General features: G+C 52.3%; 2 protein-coding genes across 4 annotated transcripts; one reads left to right on the top strand and one right to left on the bottom strand.

Annotated features, from left to right (window-relative positions):
• On the top strand, positions 1 to 11033 carry VPS4A (vacuolar protein sorting 4 homolog A). 2 transcript variants are annotated; one of them, XM_027076087.2, is made up of 11 exons: positions 1 to 209; positions 3614 to 3725; positions 3809 to 3956; positions 5312 to 5370; positions 5486 to 5605; positions 6106 to 6262; positions 6802 to 6950; positions 7303 to 7384; positions 7600 to 7819; positions 9292 to 9432; positions 10146 to 11033. In XM_027076087.2, the coding sequence occupies exons 1-11, from the start codon at positions 189 to 191 to the stop codon at positions 10245 to 10247; spliced, it is 1311 nt and encodes a 436-aa protein (XP_026931888.1). In that variant the 5' UTR covers positions 1 to 188; the 3' UTR covers positions 10248 to 11033. The 2 variants fall into 2 exon arrangements, with proteins under 2 accessions (XP_026931888.1, XP_026931887.1); XM_027076086.2 differs by having other exon boundaries at positions 4 to 209; positions 5309 to 5370.
• Positions 10562 to 23002, bottom strand: COG8 (component of oligomeric golgi complex 8). Of its 2 annotated transcripts, XM_053210752.1 has the most exons (6): positions 22468 to 23002; positions 21081 to 21288; positions 19443 to 20270; positions 17438 to 17606; positions 16480 to 16656; positions 10562 to 14614 (listed from the first exon to the last, which is right to left on the bottom strand). In XM_053210752.1, exons 1-6 carry the CDS (start codon positions 22878 to 22880, stop codon positions 14457 to 14459), a joined length of 1953 nt encoding a protein of 650 aa, XP_053066727.1. In that variant the 5' UTR covers positions 22881 to 23002; the 3' UTR covers positions 10562 to 14456. The 2 variants fall into 2 exon arrangements, with proteins under 2 accessions (XP_053066727.1, XP_026931889.1); XM_027076088.2 differs by lacking the exon at positions 10562 to 14614 and having other exon boundaries at positions 16209 to 16656; positions 22468 to 22989.
• Positions 23003 to 23005: the final 3 nt, after the last annotated feature.

Genomic DNA, 23005 nt, shown 5'->3' with positions numbered 1-23005 from the left:
GGCCCGACCGCTCTGGGCCTTGCTCCTCGCTCGCCCTCCGACTCCGCTCCCGCTGCGAGCGGCTGCCCTGCCCGCGCCCAGCGCCAACCCGCTGGGGTCCCCGCGCCGGACCCAGCAGCTCGGCTACCCGGGGCCGGACCGAGGCCTCAAGAAGCGCCGCGGGGTGTGGGGCGGACCCAGGAGATGAAATGACAACGTCAACCCTCCAGGTACCTCGGCGCGGCCGGGCTCGGCTTCCGGAGGCCGGAGGAGGCGCGGCGGGGCCTGCGAGCCAGCACTCGGGCGGGCGGCCTGCTCGGAGCCCCGGCCCCGCGGCTCCCGCCCCGCCGCCCTGTCGCCGCCTCCGCCCGTTTGTTTTCACGCGCTCGGAGCCACGGGCCGCCTCCTGTCCAGGACGCCCGCGCCCCCGCCCCCCGGCCGAGTCGGGCCGAGCCCCGAGGCCGCCGAGTGCAGCCGGCGGCGCCCAGGTACCGCCGCGGGGATCAGCCTCTCGCGGACCGCACCGGCGCCGCCCGGGAAGCTCGGCCCCGCAGTCGGGCTACTTGCCCTCCCTCCCTGCCTCCCTGAAGACGAGTCCCCGCTCCTTCCCCGGGGCCCCGATTTCTTCCCGTCGGCCGGCGACCCTTCATTCATTCCCTAGATCTTGCCTGGTGGTGCTGGGGTGGCGCCACCTGGACGCATGACTGACCCACCCTCCAGGTGCTGCCGGTCCTGCTGTGCCGGCCAACGGAAACATGCTCAGGCCTCGACCTGGGCTTCGGTCTTGGCTTTGCCGCTCATTGACGTGTGACCTTGGGCCAGTTACTTGATCTTGGAATTTCGCGTTTCCTGTCAGTAAAATGGGGTAGTACCCTGTAGGGTTGCTGTGACAGTGGCTCCAGATTGAGTAATTCAGGTAGAGCGTTCTTGGCACAGTGTGTGCTACATAGTAAGTGCTCAGTAAGTCATGACAGATAAAGCGTGTGAGGGAGTTAGGCAAGACTTCGTGGAAGAAGGGGCGTTTGGCTGGATCAGGACAGGATGGGTGGCATTCAGATTCCTGAAGGCGGAGGAAAAGGTGGGAACAGGCCTGGAATAAATCGGGGTACTAGGCCAGGAATTAGTTAGGGTCCAAAGCCAGACACCACCGTCCACCAGCACAAGCTGTGATCTGTTAGCGCAGGGGGTTGTAAATTTTCGCCTGTAGATCCCACCTGCTCATTTTTTTTGTCTTTGAGCTAAGAGTGTTTTTACGTTTTTTTTTTAAAAAAAAAAAAACCCTAAGATCTATCTCACCACATAAACCACGTTCAAAGTGTATCATTCAATGGCTTTTAGTATATTCAGAGTTGTGCGACCGTCACCACACTTTAAAACATCTTCATCCCCCCAGAAACTCCACACCCTTTACTGTCATCCCCCAAACCCTCTATCTCTCCCAACCCTAGGCAACACTAATCTACTTTCCCTATGGATTTGCCTATTCTGGGCATTTTCTATAACTGGAATCATACAATATGTGGTTCTTTGTGACTGACTGGCTTCCCTCACTTATCATAATGTCGTAGGTTTTTATATTTTTAAAATGCTGGGAAAAGATACCTCATGACACGTGAAAATCATGAAATTCAAATTTCAGTGTCTATAAATAAAGTTTTATCGGAACTTTTGGGCTGCTTTTGGGCTACAAAGGCAGAGTTGAGTAGCCAGCTGCTAACAGAGATTGTATGGCCAGGAAAGTCTAACATTTACCATCCGCTCCTTTACGGAAAGTTTGCCAGCCCCTGTGTTCACACATCTTCCTTACCCTTGTCTTTCTTCTTCATCCTCTGCCATCTGTGTTACTAGAGCTGTGGCAGGCTGGCAGTTTTATCTATCACCTCACCGTTGTGTTAGGCAAAACTACTCCTTCTCACATTGCACCAGCGGCCTCTTGCACATGAAACACTATGCAGATGCCAAAAAGACCTAATGTGCTCTTAGGCGCATTAATTAATAAAGTATCTAGAAGCAGGGGGCGGTGGGCAGAGCATGCCTGGATTATTTTTTGAACTCTGCCTTTCAAAAGGACAGACCCAAACAAGAATGCATACAGAGCGAAAAAGTCCAAGGAGATGGGCATATTGGTTCTGGAGAAGAGAAGCCATCAGGGACAGGAGGACTCGTTTCATGTCTTAGCTCAAGAGCCACTGTCCGGGGAGAGTAGACCCAAGAAGCTTGTGTTTAAATGAATCATTCCAGGGGGCGCGTGGGTGGCTCAGTCAGTTCAGCGTCCAGCTCTTAGTTTTCAGCTCAGGTCGTGGTCTCATGGTTTCTGAGTCTGAGCCCCGCATTGAGCTCTGCACCGACAGTGTGGAGCCTGCTTGGGATTCTCTCTCTACCCCCTCTCTCTGCCCCTCCCCCACTAGCTCTCTCTCAAAATAAATAAATAAACGTAAAAAAATTGTTTAAGCTAATCATTCCAGAAGGTTCTGGGCTCCTGGTCATTCTCTATTTTTAGGTAGTAGAGGTAGCAGAGCTTGAAAATAGTAGCCAACACTCCCTTCACCTTATCTCATCTTTTCAACCTGGTGAGTTCAGTTTTCATCAATCTGGCCTAACCTACTCCAGTCTGTTAGTTTTGTAGGACTAGCTGTGTCCTTCGGAGACCTCTTAACTTTCAGATGAGGAAGGGCTGCACAAAGCCTGGGCCCTGCCAAGAGCTGATCAGGAGGTTTATTGTTTGCTGTGGATGGAACTTTGTGTTTACAGTGGGATCTGCCCGCCTCGTGTCTAGTGCTCATCAGCTTGGGGAAGATAATTCTGGTAATGCTTCCTGGGTTGGTGAAGCCATGGTTTCTAAAACTGGATATGTAGGTGTGGGGCAGCTGCCTGAAAGATCCAGCGTGTTTTAGGTTCAGTCTAGAGCACAGGCCGACAGGGTTTGTGAGATTCACAGAGACACTTTCAAGGGTTCTTACAAGACTCCAGAGGACCGTTCCCCTTAATTGGTAGCACATATCTGGGTCTGGGGTAAGCAAGCACTTTTCTCACTGAAGCTACTGCTATACTGACCCATGTGTCCAAGCATCCCTTCCCTAAGTAACAAATTTAGGAAAACCGTCTCCCCTTTTCACCCTAGAGAAGCAAGTTGGGCCAGTAGAAGGAAGTAGAGATCCCTTTCGTCCGTCTCATAAAACTCAGGGCTGGCTCTTCTCTGGCCTTCGAGGTCAAATGCAGTTTCTGGCCTTCATGCTGAGCAGCGCAGCAGTCAGTTCGTTCTGGTGTTTCCCCTGTTCCAGGCACTGGGTCCAGTGCTGGGTCCGGGTCCGGGTCCACCTTTCTTTCCCTTGAGGCACGGAATAGAAAGTGGATTCTCCCTTTGAGCTCTAACCTGAGATATTTGATCAGGTTTCCACTTGCTGAAATCCAGAGTGAAATTGAGAAGGAAGTTACTTTTCACTCTATGAGCGCATTGTGAAGAGGGATGGCTGTCATTTAAAGCTTCCTCTTAAGGCCTTTCTGGTTGATGTTGGAAATAGAGGCCGACATAATGGTGTGCGACCCACAGATCCACAGGATTCCTGCTGCCTGGGACCCCAAGGGCTTTTTGGGTCTCTTGGGAAGCACTGAGGTACTTGCTTTGCCTTTCCAGAAAGCCATTGACCTGGTGACAAAAGCCACAGAAGAGGATAAAGCCAAGAATTACGAGGAGGCACTCCGGCTCTACCAGCATGCCGTGGAGTATTTCCTACACGCTATCAAATGTGAGTCACAGCAGGGCCCTCCCCGGCTGCAGAACCCCTGCAAGAGCAGAGCGGGTACCCCCTCTCTGATTCCCCTTTTGCAGATGAGGCACACAGCGACAAGGCCAAGGAGAGCATTCGAGCCAAGTGCATGCAGTACCTAGACCGAGCGGAGAAGCTGAAGGATTATTTACGAAACAAAGAGAAGCATGGCAAGAAGCCAGTCAAAGAAAATCAGAGTGAGAGCAAGGGGTGAGCACGGAGGAGGGGAGGACCCAGCCAGGACCGGAGCCCCCGTGAGCACCTCCCTGCCATTCTTGGTGCTCATGAGGCCTTCGACTTCCATAGTGCCTTCCTCCTGGGGAATTGCACCCATCTAGTGACAAGGCCCCTAGCTGCTCTCCGCAGGTGCTTTGCAGAGTACTTCCGTGGGCGGTGCCTCAGTGAAACAGGGAGCCAGCGTGGAGGTCACCGGCCTTGGATTCTGCAGTCAGACTCTCAGGCTGTATCTTGGCTCTGCCACTTCCTAGCCAAGTGACCGTGGACAAGTGCCATGACCCCTGTGGCTCCAGGCTCCTCCTCTATAGAAGGGGGATAACGGGCCTGCCCGCCCAATGTTGCTCTAAGGAGCAAATGAGAGGACACGGGGAAAGCCCCGAGAGCTCTGCCTGCAGTCAGGATGAAAAAGTATCTGCCGCTGTTACAGTCAGAGTTCTTGTCTTCATCTGACCGATGAGGCAACACACTTAAGTTCAGAGATACGGTCTAGGTCACTGAGCCGGTACTTGATGGAGTCTGGACCCACACCCAGGGCTTCTGTTTCCAGCTACAAAGCCAGTGCTCACCCTGCAGCCTCTCTCCTCACATCTGTGGTTTACCTACCACAGAGATCCCAGGTAGCTGAGCATCAAGGCCAGTGGTGTCCTGGAGGCGACGGGGAGGGTCCCAGGCAGGAGTGTCACGGAGCGGGAGACAGGCAGGTGATGTGTCAGCTGCCCCACCAGAGCTGAGAGGCATGGCTCCCGGGTGGACGGGCTTGCCCAGGCCAGGGAACGCGCTCTCGGAAGAGAGGAAGAGGGCCAGGGGGTGAGGCATCTTGGGGGGGCTGGGAGAGTTTTGAGAAGGGCCAACCACTTATGTCCCATTAGGGGACTGGCCCTGGGGTGAGGCCAGTGACTATGTTCCCTTCCTGAGTGCTCCCCTTTAGACTTAAACTTCACTTCTCTGAGTCACAGCCACTTGCCATCTGGCTGTAAGTCTGTGCGAAAGGCCGGGGACAGCTCCAGCTGCCTCCCCAGCTGCTCCTGAAGTCCAGCCAAAGCACACGTCCCTCATCGGCCTTCTAGAGAGGGCACACATCTCTATTCTTGCTCCCTTAATGAAGAAACAAGGATGGGTGACGGGAGTATTTCCTGGAGGATGTGGAGGGAGTGTCGAGAACAGGCGGCCCGAATGTTCTTGAGTTACCTGCTTGTGGGTCTCTACTGTGGAGCAGGACAGGCGTCTCTGCCACTGGGCCAGCAGCCAGAGCCTGACTTTGCTCTCAATGCCTCCTTGCCCAACCGCCTCTCGCTTTAGATGTCCTCTTCTGTCTCCTTTCCCAGCAGCGATAGTGACAGTGAAGGGGATAATCCAGAGAAAAAGAAACTGCAGGAACAACTGATGGGTAAGAGGCCCGAGGCCCTGCAGCAATGGGAGGGGGACATGGTGAGGGCCCCTGAAGGGTCGGCTCAGGCTCCACAGTCAGCCTTCAGGTCAAAGGCTCCGCTTGCCTCTTGTAGGTGCTGTTGTGATGGAGAAGCCCAACATTCGGTGGAATGATGTGGCCGGGCTCGAGGGGGCCAAGGAGGCCCTCAAAGAAGCTGTCATTTTGCCAATTAAATTCCCACATTTGTTCACAGGTAAGAGTTGAGCTACTTTAGGCCCAGACAGTAAAAGCAGCAGGTTTTTGAGGAAGCCGGCTCAGGGCTTCCACGCTGAAGGTGTCCAGGAGCAGGCAGCGACTCGGCTCTCTTGGCCGTCAGCGGGTGAGGGCCTGACCTTCCCACGGGCTCTGAGTGGGGAGAGGCTCCGGGACCTGCTCATTGCCGTCATCTGGCTCCTCCCTGGTGTCAGAAACACCTTTGCGACTAGAACTTTGACTTGACCACCCCAGTGAGTAATCAGGGTCAGGAACCAGTGCCGGCCAGTGTCACTTTGCAAGGTCTTGGGGGTCACGAGCCGGGGCTGGGAGCAAGTTCTCAGCAGGCTGTTCAGTTCCCTTTATTCCTTCGTTTCTAGAATCTGTTGTCTGTCTAGAATCTGTTGTAGAACTTTTCTCTCCCGCCTTAAGTCTCCTCTTTTTCTCTGTTCCCTTTCCCTAGTCGGGAAGAAGCTCACCTCAGTTTGTTCTTTCTCGTAGGCAAGCGTACGCCTTGGCGAGGGATACTGCTCTTTGGACCCCCTGGCACAGGCAAATCCTACCTGGCCAAAGCGGTGGCGACAGAGGCCAACAACTCCACCTTCTTCTCTGTGTCCTCCTCAGACTTGATGTCTAAGTGGTTGGGGGAGAGTGAGAAGTAAGTCAGCTGCCAGGCCCTGCTGCCCTGCCCTCACGGCACCTCCCAGAGGAGCCGCTATTGGGTGTCAGGGAGAAGTAGCCAGCAGAGGGGGATCTTGCTAGCTTGTTGCACGGGACGCTGTCCTGACGAAGAGTGCTGACGTTGACTGGGAACTTGGGAGAGAGGAGCCCTCGCGAAGGGAAGGGAAATAAATGGGCTCGCAGTCTCTGGGTATCAGGTGGGTGTCCCCTGTTGGGGACTTCGTGTGGTTCAGTTATTTCCCACACCGACTCCCATTTTGCAGAAGATCGCACTGAGGCTGAGCGGAGGGGAAGGGACTTGTCCTAAATCCAGAGCTAATGAGTGAGGCTGTCCCCAAGGCAGGCTGTTCCCCCTGGTACAGTGCTGCCAGTGGATTTGTGATGACTTTTTCTGAAATCCAAGCATGACTGGAGTCTTGACCCGCCTGTGGGAAGGGCGAGAGAAGCAGTGACTGGGCCCCTGGCCGGGCATGTGTGTGGGTGTCCCGATCCCAGACCCGCTTGTCACCTTCACAGGCTAGTCAAGAACCTGTTTGAGCTGGCCAGGCAGCACAAGCCTTCCATCATCTTCATCGATGAGGTGGATTCCCTCTGCGGGTCCCGCAATGAGAATGAGAGCGAAGCTGCTCGAAGGATCAAAACGGAGTTCTTGGTCCAGATGCAGGGTGCGTGCCAGTGCCGGGTGCCCTCCCTGGTTCTCGGTCTACCTAGAGCCAGCCCCGGGCTTCATCGTTTAGCCGCGGCTGGATCTGATTGTCCTTAGGGAGGAGAGAAAATGTCCGGGGAGCGGTTCTCAGCTCCATCTCCCCAGGCCTTCAGTGAGGTCACCGTGGCCTCCGCTGCCGGCCCTCTGCCCTCCCCGAGCCAGGCAGGGTTCGGGGCTCTGGGCCCCGCAGAGCTGCTGGTGGCCCTGCCGGTGGTGGCACAGGGATGGCCCTGCATCGGGTGCTTCCCACGGACTCTGCCTGGTCCTTGCGGGTGTTCTGGGTCAGCATCTGTGTTCCCCTCTCTCCCCAGGGGTGGGGAATAACAACGATGGGACCCTGGTTCTCGGTGCCACAAACATCCCGTGGGTGTTGGATTCAGCCATTAGAAGGAGGTGAGTCTTCCCCAGTAGGAGCCAGGGGCTGAGGCCTTTCTCCACCTGTGGTCAGTCCTGCCTCTGGCAGCCGTGGGTGCAACCCGACCCCATTTCCCTGGAGGCTTCTTCGTGTCTGCGTGGCGAGGCCAGCTTCGGGAGGACCCCGACGCCCTTCTCCATGAAGACCGTTGTACCATCTGCTCTCAAGTCCTGCCCTGTGCTTGGCTCTCTAGGTTTGAAAAGCGGATTTACATCCCGCTGCCCGAGGAGGCTGCCCGTGCCCAGATGTTCCGGTTGCATCTGGGGAGCACCCCCCACAACCTCACTGATGCCAACATCCACGAGCTGGCCCGGAAGACGGAAGGCTACTCAGGCGCTGACATCAGCATCATTGTGCGGGACTCCCTCATGCAGCCTGTTCGAAAAGTACAGTCGGCAACACACTTCAAAAAGGTGAGTGGCCGGCAGGGAGTCGCTTAGGGAGTGTCATAGGAACACGGATATCCGTTTTCTTGGCCCGCAGCTTGGCTGCTCAGGTGATGATACATCTTTGGTCTCATGGAGAATCAAGGGCAAGTACAAAATGAGCCCTCTGGCTCCAGGGGCTGTGGTTGCCCCTGCTCCGTCCTTTCCTGTAGTTCTTGCTTGAGTGTGACTACCTCAGACTGTGAAGCCAGAGGCCACGGCAGCCACCTCTGCCACCCCCAGCTGTGCCGCCACGTGTGGAGCCCCACTCGATGTCTGAAAAGTGTTGGGCACAAAATCACACGCTCGAAGGAAGATCTCGTTTCACACAGCACATCTCTGCCCAGTGTCGGCCAAGGGTTCTGCTCTGCGCCTGGTGCTGTTCTAGGAGCCAGGGAGACATTTGTGACCAGAGCAGAATAAATCTCTGCCTTGTAGGAGCCTCCTGTCTAGTTGGGGTGAAATTTGTCTCTGAGGGTGATGAGGGGAAGGACAGAGCAGGGGAGGGCGTCTGGTGTTCTGGAGTTTGGAGCGTGGTGGGCAGGTTGTACTCTTTTTTTTTTTTTTAATTTTTTTTTTTTTAACGTTTATTTATTTTTGAGACAGAGACGGAGCATGAACGGGGGAGGGGCAGAGAGAGAGGGAGACACAGAATCGGAAGCAGGCTCCAGGCTCTGAGCCATCAGCCCAGAGCCCGACGCGGGGCTCGAACTCACGGACCGCGAGATCATGACCTGAGCTGAAGTCGGACGCCCAACCGACTGAGCCACCCAGGCGCCCCTATTATTATTTTTTTAATGTTTATTTATTTCTGAGACAGAGAGAGACAGAGCATGAGTGGCGGAGGGGCAGAGAGAGAGGGGGACACAGAATCTAAAGCAGGCTCCAGGCTCTGAGCTATCAGCACAGAGCCCGACGCAGGGCTCAAACTCACGGACTGAGAGATCATGACCTGAGCCGAAGCCGGACGCTCAACCGACTGAGCCACCCAGGCGCCCCCAGGTTGTACTCTTAAGGGGTACATCACCCCAGGTGACATTTGAGTCAACAGTTGAAGGAAGGAGGGACTTAGCCTCGGGGATATTCAGGGGGATGTTGCCAATAAAGCAGACTGGTTGGAAAGACATTTCTGATGTCACTGCATTTGTGGTGAGATCTGACGGAGTGGATGAGCAAGAGGAAGATATCAGGGCACTCTGGACCCCAAACTGAGATTCTGGAGAACAGCGCCTGGAATAGCAGGCTAATCACAAACCTCTGAGATCCTACTTCGAGCTACTTTGACTACCAACCCGAGTTTTGAAGGAGTCATTGCCTTCTCAGACTGATGACCTCGAAACCCAGGCGTGCGTTCATTCCCTACCATTCCCTTCTCTTCGTGACTCAGAACCTGAGGCATCCTGTCTCTTCCCCAAGAGCTGAGGGGCAACCCCTCCAGCCAGACTCCTCTTTGATTTCAGGTCTGTGGCCCTTCCCGCACCAACCCTAGCGTTATGATCGATGACCTCCTGACCCCATGTTCCCCAGGGGACCCAGAGGCCATGGAGATGACTTGGATGGATGTCCCTGGTGACAAACTCTTAGAGCCTGTGGTTTGCATGGTAAGCAGCCGGCTGGGCCAGGGATTGCACAGAGACCAGAAAATTGGGGCCTTGGGTCTGAAAATAAGCTCTGCTTCTCTGTCCTGGGCTGTTGTGCCTCCTCCCAAACAGAATGGCCGATGGGGCTCTGGGTAGCTGGAGCTCCTGCCATTAGACTTACTGCGGGCCCAGGATGAGGCCATAGTGTTAGCATTTTACTTTCTTCAGCAAGAAAAAAGGCCAGCTGGTGTGACTGCATCATTCCACGGGTTTGGCTTGCTTTGTGCCCAGAAGGAAACAGTGTCTTTCAGCAGTTTGCTTTGATGCTGTTGCACAGGCAGTCTCATGGGACTAGTCTGGCCCTTTCCTCATCCTGGTCTTGTTGACGGTCTTGCCTGTTGCGTGTGGCAGGTATCCTGCCAGTGCGGCTGGTGTGGTGGGTGTGGAGTCAGAAAGAGCTTCTCGTGGGAGTTAAGAGATGAGGGGAGCTTGGATTCTCTCAGATGAGGAGTGGGCCTGTTTGGAAACAACATGAGCCACCTCAGGAGGGAAGAGCTGTCCTGTCACAGGAGACATTCAAGCAGAAGCTGGGCAACCAAGGGGAGCTTTGCACTTGGGGCTGGGAGTGACCACGAGGGGAGGCCTCTTCCTGCCCTGGACCACATGGCTCTGTGACACGGGGAGGCCGAGGACCTGGAGCCTGGCTCCTCAGCTTCGTGCCCTTGTCTTTGCAGTCGGACATGCTCCGGTCTCTGGCTACCACTCGGCCCACCGTGAATGCAGAGGACCTCCTGAAAGTGAAGAAATTCTCAGAGGACTTTGGACAGGAGAGTTAAAAATTTCTTCACTCGGTGATGGTGAAGGTGGGAGGAATTGATTGGGGTAAAAAAAATCCATGGCACCCCCCATGTCAGCAGCCAGACAGGGCCCCGGGGCTCATCTTCACGTCACTCTGGCGTCCCCTCTGCTGTCTGGCCACCAGCCGGGGAGTGGGAAGGAAGGGCCTCCGGGGCCGCAGAGACACAGAAGCACATTCGGCACTGGGTGGAATACTGGTTCTTCCTACTTCTTCCTACTGGTTCTCCTCCTCTTCTGGATGCTCATCAACTCCTAGTCCTGCCCCTCCACGTTTTGTTTTGTTTTTTGAACCTTTCTTTGTTCCCCTAAATTAATGCTGCTTGGATTTTTGTCTTCTTTATAAATAAAGTTAAAATCTCCCAGAAGCGTCAAGGAGTAGGAGCAGCCCACACTGTGGGACTGGTGCAGACCGTCAGAATGGCTTGCCAGCTCCCTCCGCCCTTTCCTTCTAACCCAAGTTTTACTCCTTGTGTACACAATGGCGAATGCCCTAGGTCGCCAGCCCAAGCCCTGCCTGTAAAGGTTGAGAGTAAAGCCAAGCCATTCCCAACCCCTACGTCAGCATCCCCGGCCCCGTGTCCTCCCTGCAGGAGGAGAGGATGGTTTGTGTGAGCACAAAGCTATGTAGATCAGAATGAGTGAGGGCAGTCAGGTAGGGTTTCACTGCTGCCTTCTCTTCCCTCTGAATGTGAGAACGCTGAACCCAGCCACTGCCCCTGGCACCCCGCCCTGGAAATGGGCTAATAAATCCTTTTCCCTCTTGAGCCACCTGAGTGATCTCATCTTTGATTCCTGTCTGGGGCTTCTTGAAGGCCACGCTTGCTTCCAGTAGAAAGACCCTCTGGTTTTCTCTCCGTGCTCTTCTCGTCAGCAGAGGAGGGCATTGCCAGCTGTCACAGTTCCGCAGCCTGTTCTCCGGTCAGGTCGGCCAGAACTTTTTCGCCTTAAGGCCTTGCAAATGTGGGACCTGGACAGTTCTCCCTGCAAACCGGGGGCCTGTGGGCCAGACACGGCCTGCAGCTGTGTTTGCTTTGGTCTGCTGCCAGCATTGAAAAAGCAAGAGAGTTGATGTGGAAATTCAGAGTTCTGGCTTTGGGGACATCGGGCAACTCTGGGCCTGCGTCCCCGTGAGACATCCTGTCAGCCGCAGCCGAGCAGGGGCTGCGCTGTTCAGGAGGAGAACACGCTGTCCGGCGCAGCCATCCCCACATGGACTGCTTCTTTCCCTTGCGTTGCCTGCCCAGCCCCTGTGGCCATTTGGATTTGTGACTCCTGATCATGAGACGCCCGAGGCTCCAGAGCGGGCAGCTCTAGAAATGCCGTCCGTCGAGGAGGCTGTCGCATTTTGACCACGCGCATGTGAACATACAGAAGGCCCGGCATCGGGTTGTTCCAGCCCTCCTCCCCCTCAAGAAGCCGGTATTATTGTTCTATATCTTAGTAAAACCCGAATTGCCCAGAATGGATTACGTGGCCCACCTTAGATCACGTTAGCCTTGCCACTGTGGTGTTCTTTGATTTGGTTAGGAATGGCTGCTGAATTGAGCCAGCTTTTGATGGGTTCCTTGAAGGCTCGGGCCCAAGCGCTCCTCTCCACTTGGGTGCGTTAGCCCTGCCTCGATAACCTGCTGCCTCAGCCACCAATTACTGTTTGTAAGTGCTGGACTAGAAGCCAGCATAGGACACTGCCTCTGCTTGTGCGGTTTCCTTTTAGCCTTTTGTGTTTTCTTATTCTGCCTCCAGTCACCTTTACTTGAATCAGGAGCTCCTCACTTTATTTTTTAATCTTCCTTTCTACTGCTTAAACACCTTGACAACTCACAGGGGTTAACGGAAACTGGGGCTGCTGTGGCTCATCACAGCACGCCATGCCTCTCCATTCCTGTCTCCACCACCAGTGACTCGGAGCAGGGTGACGAATGTCCTATTCACATTTGGGGCTGAACCGATGCGGTGGCTTCACCATCTATGTTAAACATGGCTAATATGTGCAGAGGAATTTCCTCCCCTAAATGCTAACCGTGAAATTCCCTCTTCCCTACTTGGGAATTCTATCCTAAACCTTCTGTCTACCTTGGCTTTCACTTTGGTAGTTGACCTCTAAAACTTTCCTTAGCTCAAGATGCTGATTGCTGGCTGATGTATCTGCCTGAGATGGGAGAGATTTTATTACAAATCCAGATTTGTTGCCTTTGGTCTACAGTATTTAGTTGAACAGATCCTTCCTCTAAGTGGATTTGGTTACAATAGTAAACTTCAAGTTGTCAGCAATATAGACAGTTTCAAGCTTTCTCTAAGGTCCACTCTGAGCTACCATATACTCTTGGGCCCCCAAGTCAGGAAGCTTCAGTCAAATGTTACAGACCTACATTACAAAGGCATCAGTAAGAACTGTTAACCTCAGAGCACTGTAAGGTGTAAGGAAACATTAGAATATTCTGATGCCTGGGGCACCTGGGTAGCTCAGTTGGTTGAGCTTCCGACTTCGGCTCAGGTCATGATCTCACAGTCTGTGAGTCCAAGCCCCGCGTCAGGCTCTGTGCTGTCAGCTCAGAGCCTGGAGCCTGCTTCAGATTCTGTGTCTCCTTCTCTGACTCTCCCCCGTTCATGCTCTGTCTCTGTCTGTCTCAGAAATAAATAAACATTAAAAAAATTTTTAGAATATTCTGATGCCACCCTGCAGGAGGTTATAAACACTGTCCAAGAGAGTGGAGGCTCATTGAATTCTAATTTCATAAGGATCCATGTTTTTAGTATGAATAAGAGTTTTCTATAGACTTCCCCAGGGGCTGAGTATCTAACCTTGGAGCAATGCTGGCACCTGTTCCCTTCCAAAGTTTAATGCACAGAGAGCCAGTTCCCTTTTGCTTGGCCTCATAGTATGACCCCCAGACGGCCTGTTTAGAGAAAGCCGTACAGGAGAGTGGATCTTTCCTGGGTTTGTTTAGCTAGCTGCTGTTTAAAACATGTTGTTTTCTGGGGCACCTGCGTGACTCAGCGGGTTAAGTGTTTGACTCTTGGTTTCGGCTCAGGCCATGATCTCATGGTTTGTGAGGTCAAGCCCCATGTTGGGCTCTGCACTGACAGCGTGGAGCCTGCTTGGGATTCTCTCTCTCTCCTCCTTTCTCTGCCCCTCCTCCTTCTCCTCTTCACCCAGCTCACACTGTCTCTCAAAATAAAGAAACAAACATTAAATAAAACACGTTTTTTTCTAAATAACTTACTGGACTTACTACATGGGTACTTGGATTTTGAGGGCTCTGTTTGGTAAGGGTACCTGCCTTGTAAAACACTCAACATAAAAATGAGGCAAAACCAGTATCTTGAGAAACAAGTTCCTTCACCTCCTGACAAAGCTTTTACCGTGTCTTATGGCTACTCATTGGTCAACGTGATGCTGATTTATTTTTTCAAAACAAGTGTGGTGACCAGGAAGCACATTTTGCTTTCTAACTGTGACAGGAAGAGGTTCATTGCTCCGTCTCAACTATCATCCTTCCCCTAGCCATGCTCCATGACCTCCACCCAAAGAGTACCAGCTGCCCAAGAGATCTCAGCAGGAAAATCATCCCCAAATCTGCTAAAGGTAGAAGGCAGAAGGTGGAGATCAAAACTGTGTAAACCTGGTAAAATGTGTGGGTACTCATTTACGTTAATATTGTCATTAAACACTTCTGTGAACTGTGGCCATCCTGTTTCACTTACACACGCACACTGGTGTCCAAGGCAAAGAAGGATTCCGCAGGTGTGATACACAAGCCCTTTGTAAAAAGAACTCTGTGAAGATGGTCAACCACAGCCTTAACCTGCATTTTTAAGCAAAGCTTTCAGATATTTTGGGACTATGTTATTATCAAATCTTGGCGTTGGGATAGATTATACAGGTCTATGAAATCATGTCTACTAAGAGTGGTTATTTATTTTGCCTCACGTTTTACCATACAAAATCATCAGGAAATGTTCTCTCTTTGGAGAAATTTATTTTCTTCTCAAGTTGGAGGTAGTATTTTGTCCATGGCCGGTTTCAGGGCAAACATTTTGAACATATTTCTCCAGTTTGGTTTGGCAATCCATTGTTTTCTGTCAGAGCCAAGCCAATATCAAGTTGACGTCAAGCAAGCCAGTCCCAGCTCAGAGCCCAGGTGTTTGTGTTTTGGTTTCCAGAATCCTCAGGTGCAGCAGGAAAACTAATCATTCACCTCCATCCAGTGGATGTTTGTAAATGTCTTGCTGTCCATTTTGTCGATGAACAGGCAGCCCTGCAAGTGGTCCATCTCATGCTGGATGATACGGGCTGCCCATCCACTCGCCTGCCACACCACCTGCTCCCCTCTGGGGTCCAGCCCTGCAAAGTAATTTACAGCCTGGGTAAGAATATGCCGAACTGCATTGTTTTTAATCTCCTTACTTTTCCCAGCCCTTGGCTGTTCCTGTTCACAAGAGGCAGCATGAGAAGGGAATGTAGACAGCAACCCCTATCCTTCCCAGAAAAGATGCCTTAACTTTGCCCATTACCAGGTATTCACTGTGGCTCTAACGCTGACAATTAGGTTGCTGGGCTTACTATGGGGCTGAAATGAGAAATGATCTTCGTAAGGTGCTTCCTTTCTGAACATTCCTCTCATTTCTGAAATACTGTTTGATTTCAATTCCTAACAGCATTTCAACTCGGTACATTATAAAATAAAGGGATACCATTTACCTTCTGACCTGGACCAAGTGGCTTGCTTAAAATGAACAATCCTAATCCCAGCAACGAATTCCATTTCAGAAAACATCCTGTACTACGACAGACCAGGAATGGCATATCACCCTGGACTGGGCAAAGCTGGGTCCCACTATTTCCACTCAACCATGACAGATGCAACTGAGGCAAAAGTCTGTGTGTGGGACAGCGAACTAGAGGGCACAGAGCAGAGGACCTGGTGTGAGGTACCATCGAATTAGGTCACCTTCTCAGCCCCAATACATTTTCCCAGCGAGCTGGCTCAGCTGCTACACGAGCCTCTTCCCCTATCCCAATTGGTTAGTCTTGAATCAAATCCACTCCCCGGTCCTGCTCTTAGTTCCTGACGGAAGGCTTCATTGAGCCTGCCCTTCCACTTTTAACTGGAGTTTTGACAAAACCGTTTCGTGGGGCCCGAGGTCGCCGCCTCCATGGGCTGGGGGAGGGACGCAACCGTTTATCCAACCGCCCCACGGCCACTGCCCACCCCCTGCACCTGAGATCTGTACGGCCTGGAAGCGGGGCACGCAGGCCAGGAAGCCGACGACGCTCTCGCAGCCCTCAGGGAAGGTGACCAGGCGGCTGTCCAGCACCCGCAGGCTGGGGTTCACGAACACGCGCAAGGGGAAGGGCTCCATCTGGCGGGCCTCGCGCAGGCGCGGCGCGCAGGCGCGGAAGAGTGCCTCGGGGAACTCCAGGGCCAACACCTGTAGCGGCACCCCGAGCTGCGGAGCGCTCAGGCCTACGCAGCGCCGGCGTCGCATCACTTGCACCAGCCGCTGCACCAGCCGCTGCAGCTCGGGCCCCGCCAGCTGCGCGGGCTCCACCGGGGCCGCCACGGCCCGCAGCGCCGGGTCCCCGACCTGACACACGCGCGGGTACGGCGGCTCGGGCGCTCCCCGCACCAGGCGCCGCACGTAGCGCCAGTAAGACCGCTGGCGCGCCGGGCCCTCGAGGCCGTCCGGGGCGGACGCGGAGCTACAGGCCCGGACGCTGCGGCCCCCCGTCCCCTCTCCCCACGGCGGTGTCGGCCCCAAGCGGTGACGCGACCGCCCCAGCAGCGGCCCCAGCAGCAGTCCGGCCCCCATCCAGCCCCCGGTGCGCCGAGCACAGCTGCCGCGGTCCTCCCCGGCCCCCGTAGGAGAGCGCTCCGGTCGCGGGGGACGCCGGGAAGCGCAGTTTCAGCGCGCCTTGAGAGCGCAGCCGGCCTCCGTGACGTCAGTCAGCTTTATTGTTTAATTCCGTTTTTTACAGTATCACCAACCATTTGCAAAAGTGACCGGGAGGTCCCCCCTTTCACGGGCTGTGATGAATGCCCTCGCAGCCTGTCCTCCGGGGCTGTCCCCAGCTTTCGCCGGCCTCCCCCCACCCCCGCGCCGGCGCGAGTTAGGTGTCCGCACGCGGCACCTCGGCCTGCAGCGGCTCGGCCGTGTCAGCCTGCTCCTGCGCACCCTCGGGGAAAGCCGCAGCGACCGGCTCGACGCCTGACTCCTCGGGGGGGACTTCCGGTGCTGGAGCTGGGAGCTCGGGCACCAGCTCCTTTTCGTCTAGACACAGGACCAGCTCTCTCTTCGGCAGGATGAAGGCGAGAGGCTCCTGGACGACGTCGATGTTCACATGCCCAAGGTTGCCGTACTTGGAGAGCTGAGTGGGAGGGATGCCTGAGCCAAAAGGTAGAGAAAGTGAAATAGAAAAAAACGTTCAATAAATTTAAATTTTTATATCACAGGGGGAAAAAACACTTGGAGGGAGGGAGTGACAGATACAATTTCCATTCTTCAATACAGTAAAAGTCATCTTTGTGATATGGGACAGGAAGCTTTACTGTAAAGAGAGACTTTGAAAGTAATCTGGAACAGCACAGTGTAGGTGGGTGGAGCTAACAGTCAAGAGAACGTCAGAAGGCACTGGCTTCCTTGTGGAAGGAAAAGGCTGGGGGAAAGTGCCCAACAGCTGTTCCGCTGGTGTGGTCATCACCGGCCCACTGCCCCTCGGGAAGCTCTGTCTCCTCCATGCCCCATCCCCAGCACAGAGAGAGTGGGCACAGGCAAGTGAAGACAGATCCGGAAAAATCTTTTTAAAACACCTTCTCTGGACATTCACACAATATGTGATTCTTTTCTAATCTCTTCCACTTAGCCAAATAAACACATATTGTAGGATTCCATTTATATGAAATGTCCAGAAAAGGCAAATCTGCAACAGAAAGCAGATTACTGGTTGCCAGGGGCTAAAGGTGGGATTGGGGAATGACTGCATTGGGCACGAGGGATCTTTTGGGGGTGATGGAAACGTCCTAAAATTGGATAGTGGTAATGGTTGTACATGTCTGTGTATTTACTAAAAAAACATAGAATTTTACAAATGGGTGAATTATTTAGTATGTGAATTATATCAGTAAAGTACTGTCGTTTTAAAGATCTTTCCCCTCCTTTGTCTTACCTAAGGTCTGTGCTATCTGAGCTGGTGGAAAAAGGACTTGGAGACAGCGATTTAAATATGGAACAAGGTCTTCCACGAAGACGGTGCAGAACTGGATGAAGAGCTCTTGCTCCCCACTGCTGAAAGCAGCCTCTTCTGCACGATGGAAGGCCAGGATTATATTAGTTACCTAGGGGACAAGGCATAAAGAAAGTCTTTCCAAACAGTACATTACTGTCTTGTTTAAATTCAGAATTGTGGTCACTCTCCACAGTTCTGTCACTTCATTGATCTATTTCTGACTCAACATGTTTCATTACTGGCACAGGTTCCAGTTCCAGTGGAAGAGCATCAAGAGGTTCTTGACTCCTTCAGGAGATGGACCAGAACTATATCGGATTCAGAAAAATGAAGCAAAACTATAAAAGGTTTTTACTGAGTAAGACCTTTGAGGTTCCAGGAAGCTAGACCACTAGAAAACTGGAAAGGAAGACAGACGTGGAAAAGAAGTTCCACACACAAATAACAGAGCTACACTTTCTTGTTCAAGTCCTAGCTGTGCCACTGGCTGGTTTTGTGGCTTCCAAGTGATTAAACACTTCATGCCCTCTGCTCCTCAGTTTCCGTACCTTTCCTTCCTTCCTCTTAGGGTTGTGAGGATCAAGTCTTAATAGGTATAAAGTATGATGAATACTACCTGGCATGGAGTAAGTTCTGTATAAACATTAGCAGATAACTATTACCTGAATTTCACTGACAAAAAAGTTTCATTGCTCATGCTTGCTTCCTCTTACAGGAGGCCATTAACAGTTGTACCAAAGATATGAGAGCAGGCAAGCTCAAGAGAGAGAGAGAGCTGGGCCCACAAAGACTTTAATTTTTTTTTTTTTTATGTTTATTTACTTTTGAGAGACAAAGAGTGTGAGCAGGGGAGGGGCAGAGAGAGGGGGACACAGAATCCAAAGCAGGCTCCAGGCTCTGTCAGCACAGAGCTTGATACGGGGCTCGAACTCACGAACCTGAGATCATGACCTGAGCTGAGGTCAGATGCTTAACTGAGTAAGCCACCCAGGCGCCCCGGCCCAGAAAGATTTTATATAATCATGTCACAACTGCCATCTGGCTGACAGCAATTATAAGATGCCGTAAGTTTTAAGAAGCACCTCAATATCTTAAGGTTTAAATATGTAAAAAATGTGTAGGATATGATTGGTGCTAGTATTTATTGTGTTCTGTAGAATTCTAAGATGGCTCTTCTGAATCCCACCCGCCCTGGTGTCCACTCCTTTGTGTAATCCCTTCCCCTTGATTGCAGGCAGAATGTGTGTCTTGTTTCTAACCAATATCATATGACAAATATGAACAATTTTGCAGAGGTAATTAAAGCCCCTATCAGCTGACTTTGAATTAATCAAGGGATATCCTGGGTGGGCCTGACTTAATCAGACGAATCTTTTAAAAAAGGGTTGAGGACTTCCTTAACAGAAGAGACTCATGCAGGAGAGATGCTCTTCCACTGGCCTTGAAGAATCAGAAAGCCCCACTGTGAACGGGCTTATGGAGTGAGGTGGCCTCTAGGCCTTAGACCTATAATTGCAAAGAACAGAAATCTGCCAACATGAATGAGCTTGAAAGGGGATGTCAAGCTTCAGATGAGACTGCAGCCTGGCCAACACCTTGACTGCAACCTTGGGAGAGATCCTAAGCAGAGGACCCAGGACTCCCAATCTACAGAGAGTGGGAGATGATACACATATGTTGTTTTAGGCTGCTATGGAGTTTGTTATGCAACAACAGAAAACAAATGCAACATTACTGAATCATTATTGCAGGTAAGCCACTTCATGAATTGTTCTAGGTCCCATGAGGGGGAGCTAACCAGAGCTGCTCAATCAGAAAAACCTCTAAAACCCCACTAAACCTAAGTCTGCAACCGCCTAACACATGGACTGGTTTATATTTTACAAAAGTCTGGCCACCTACTACCAAAGAAAGCCCCAGTAGAGAGCCAGCAGTATGTGCTCACCTTGGCAAGGGCATTCTCCAGGGCCCCAGTCACATCCTGTGCCAGGGCCACAGGGCAGCAGAGGCGCAGATCATTGAAGGCAACCAGAATACTGTTCAGGAAGCAGGCAAGGGGTGGGAAATCTAAGAGTACCATCGGTGGCTGCAAGGTCCCTGGCTGAGTGACTGGCACAGCAGCAGGCAGGTTACTGCTGCCCAGGATGGCTGGAGCGGAGATGAGGGTGTAGGAATTCATTTCATCCTGGAACTTTTCCACTGCTTCCTGAATTGCTTTCTGGAAAGTGCTGATGGCCACCTGCTGGAAAACAGGAGCCAACTGGCCCCGGAAATCAGCCCCCACCCGGCTGAAGGACAGCCCAAAGTACATGCACTGACCCAGCAGAGAGTCTAGGCGGCCACCTATCCCCCGGTTAAGGTCGGTCTCCAGCACCTGCAGGAACTGCGAGACCCTCTGTAGCACCCAGCCATGGAAGATGGCGCTCTCGTTCACAGTGTGCTCACCCATGGCAGGCGGCAACAATGGGTCCTCATCTGAGAATATGGCGCGGTACTGGGTGATGATATCAAACAGATGGACACGGCAAGCCTCAATGGTTTTTGTGATGTGGAAATAGGGATCATCATTGGGGATGGCAGTCAGGATGGAACGGAGCCAAGCATCTCGGGCCTGAAGAAACTTCACCCTCAACTCAGCCTCAGTGAAGATATCCATGCGCCGCAGGAAGCCAATGACACGGAGGCAGGCAGGGAGCTGGATATTGGTCCTCAGTTGCTGGATCAGCTGGCTCAACATCAGCTGCATGGACTGGCGCACTTCATTCACAATGCCCTGACAATAAAGGGGGTCAGTCATACCACAATGGGAAAAATACTTTCTGGAACCCATTCCACTACCCCTGAATGTTGCAGACTAGAGAGGCAGACCACTGCTTTCCTGACTTACAAAGATTTCCTACAGCTGATGTGTACAGGGTTACCAACAAAGGTCTGGTTCACTGTGGCCTACAGGCCCTGTGTGGTTCTCCTGCCACACCCACTTCCCAATACTGTCCCCCCGCTCACTGCAATCCAGGCACACTGTTTGTGGTTTTTCTTTTTCCTATCTTTGTATTTCTTAAATACTCCTAACGTGTTCCCTCCTGAGCCTGCCATACTTACTTTTTCCACTTTGTGGTTTGCGCCTTCCCCACATCTTCCTGTGGCGGGCTCCTTCTCATCATCTGGGTCTCAGCTGAAATATTATTTCTCCAACAGAGCCTTTCCTGACCACTCTACCTAGGGTACCTCATCTAGTCTCCTATCCATTCCCTGGTTTATTTTCCTCATTTACCACTATCTGAAAGGATCATTTATTTACCAACTATCAGCTTTCATTCATGAAAGCCAGGGCCTTGTCTGCCTTGTCTCGTTTCTCCCTAGCACCTAGATTAGTGCCTGGCACATGATTAGTATTTATCACTTGAATGAATGAATGAATGAATGAATGAATGAATATTTTATGTTCAAGCCTGCCTGACTGGCAGAAATTGATGTAAAACTTGCAGTTTCCCTAAGGTGTCTGCCTAAAGGTTCAGCGATGACCACACAATTACTGATTATAAGAACATCAGCTTGAGTCCTTTTGGGACAGTTTGGCTACCTGGATGACAGGGATGGAGGAGTATTTCCTTTCCAGTCGGCGTACGTAGGCCGCAAGCTCCAGGGCCTCTTCATAGTAGCTGTTCCGGACACAAGTGTCCATGAGCTGGGGGATCTCCAGGATTTCCAGGATTTCTGTGTGCCGGTTTAGGGTCAGGGTGTTCATCCGGCGGTTGGAACTGATCTCTTCAGCCTCTTTCACAAAGTTTCTGGTAAGAGAATTTCGGTCACTCACTGCTCCACACCCACAACTCAGCTACATTTACCAGGTGATTACTATGGACTGGGCACTGAGCTGCATGGTTTATGACTTAATCTTCACACCAAACCTTTGAGGTAAGTACTACTACCCTTGAGGAAACTCTAATCCCAGAGAGGCTAAGCAACTTGTCCCAAATCACACGATTATTTATCATATGTGAACCCAGATCTGCCACTTAACTGTGACAAGGTACTTAGGCTCTCTGAACTCTTTCACATTAGTAAAATAGTAATAGGACCCACCTCACAAGGAGGTGAGGATTAAATGAGATGTGTGTAACAAACTTAACACAGAACCTTACACACGGTAAATGTTCCTTTAATAGCTATGCTTTTCATAAAAATGCACTAACTAGCTTAGAAGCTACAATCTTAACCTTAAATTCCCTCAGCCCTTTTAATTTTTCTCTTCTGCTGTTGTTCAACTTTAATTCTTAGCAGTTTTCACTCCTCCGTAATTGCAGTGACTTGCTTTATGAGGTCCCCTACCTATTCTGGAAGGCGGAAGGGTACAGGAGCTATTGTCAAATATCCAAAGACTCAAAAGAAAGGTGAAAAATTGAAAGGCAGAATTAGGGATAATAGACTGAGGATCTAGAGAGGCAAATTACGGCTTAAAGGATTTTTTGATAATTTTTGTCTCCAACTGGAAGGATTTCCTTGTCAGCCTTCTATCCATTAGAAGTTTTGGACGGTCTCAGCTGGTGTGTGTGTGTGTGTGTGTGTGTGTGTGTGTGTGTGTGTGGTGTGTGTAGACTGTTGCTGACGACCGTAGAGTGTTAACTATGTCAGACCCAATAATAAGCGCTTGGCATGGAATCTCTTTATTTAGTACTCCCAACAGTCCTGTCAGGGAGGGACGTGCTGCTGGTTTCCAATTCTGACTTCGAAACTTACTAGCTGTGCCCACTGAACAATCACTAAGCTCCCTGTCTCAACCTCCTCATACATAAAATGGGAATAACAGTACCTACCTCGAAAGTTGTTGTGGAATTTAAATTTTTAAAATGCTCAAAGGAGAGCCTGACGCATGGTAAGTGCTATGTAAGCGTTAGCTATTTCTATCATCATAAACGTCAGCTATTACAGTTGCTAAAAGCCCCTTTATAGTGCCGGGCCCGCCACACCTGCAGCTCTGCTGGAAGCTGGGCAAGCGGTCGAGCAGGCGGCCGAGCGACGCCTCCACGTCGCCAAAGAGGCGGTGGATGCGCTCGGTGCACTCGGCGCCGCGGATGAAGGTCTTATAATTGGCGAAGGCCAAGTCGCGCGTCTGCTGCAGCAGCTGCGCCCGCTCCTCCGCCAAGCGCTCGGGCTCGCGCCTCAGCCGCTCCAGCCCGGAGCCGCTCAACTCCCGGAGGTAGCGGCCCACGTCGGGCCGCTCCCGCCACTGGGTCTCGGGGAAGCGGTCCCGGAACAGCGATGCCAGGAGTCCTTCATCCTCCACCTCCCCGAGAGCCGCCGCAGTGGCGGTCGCTGCGGCCGAGGCCGACGCCGACGCCGTGGCGGTGGTTGACGAAGCGAGAGTCTCCGTCGCCGCCATCTTCTGGCAGCAGCGTCACTTCACCTCCCGCCCGGCAAGGGCGCTGGCTCGGAATCTAGGACCGGAAGCAGCGGGGGCACTCTTCCGATCGCTGTGGTTTCGTATCCGTCCGGCTTTCTTTCTCC

Source organism: Acinonyx jubatus, chromosome E2, assembly GCF_027475565.1.
Source record: "Acinonyx jubatus isolate Ajub_Pintada_27869175 chromosome E2, VMU_Ajub_asm_v1.0, whole genome shotgun sequence".
Classification (NCBI taxonomy): Eukaryota; Metazoa; Chordata; class Mammalia; order Carnivora; family Felidae; genus Acinonyx; species Acinonyx jubatus.
The sequence above is the reverse complement of the archived record's forward strand: the minus strand, read 5'-3'. Positions and strand labels throughout refer to the sequence as shown.

What these genes read in the sequence shown, in the direction of transcription:
- COG8 (XM_053210752.1), bottom strand. Translation starts at nt 22,880, where the DNA reads ATGGCGGCGACGGAGACTCTCGCTTCGTCAACCACCGCCACGGCGTCG. An exon ending in AGCTTCCAGCAGAGCTGCAG is followed by an intron (nt 21,289 to 22,467) that starts GTGTGGCGGGCC and finishes TTCTCTTACCAG; the next exon opens with AAACTTTGTGAAAGAGGCTG. An exon ending in TGGAGAATGCCCTTGCCAAG is followed by an intron (nt 17,607 to 19,442) that starts GTGAGCACATAC and finishes CTTGTCCCCTAG; the next exon opens with GTAACTAATATAATCCTGGC.
- VPS4A (XM_027076086.2), top strand. Translation starts at nt 189, where the DNA reads ATGACAACGTCAACCCTCCAG. An exon ending in TGACAACGTCAACCCTCCAG is followed by an intron (nt 210 to 3,613) that starts GTACCTCGGCGC and finishes TTGCCTTTCCAG; the next exon opens with AAAGCCATTGACCTGGTGAC. An exon ending in AATCAGAGTGAGAGCAAGGG is followed by an intron (nt 3,957 to 5,308) that starts GTGAGCACGGAG and finishes CTCCTTTCCCAG; the next exon opens with CAGCGATAGTGACAGTGAAG.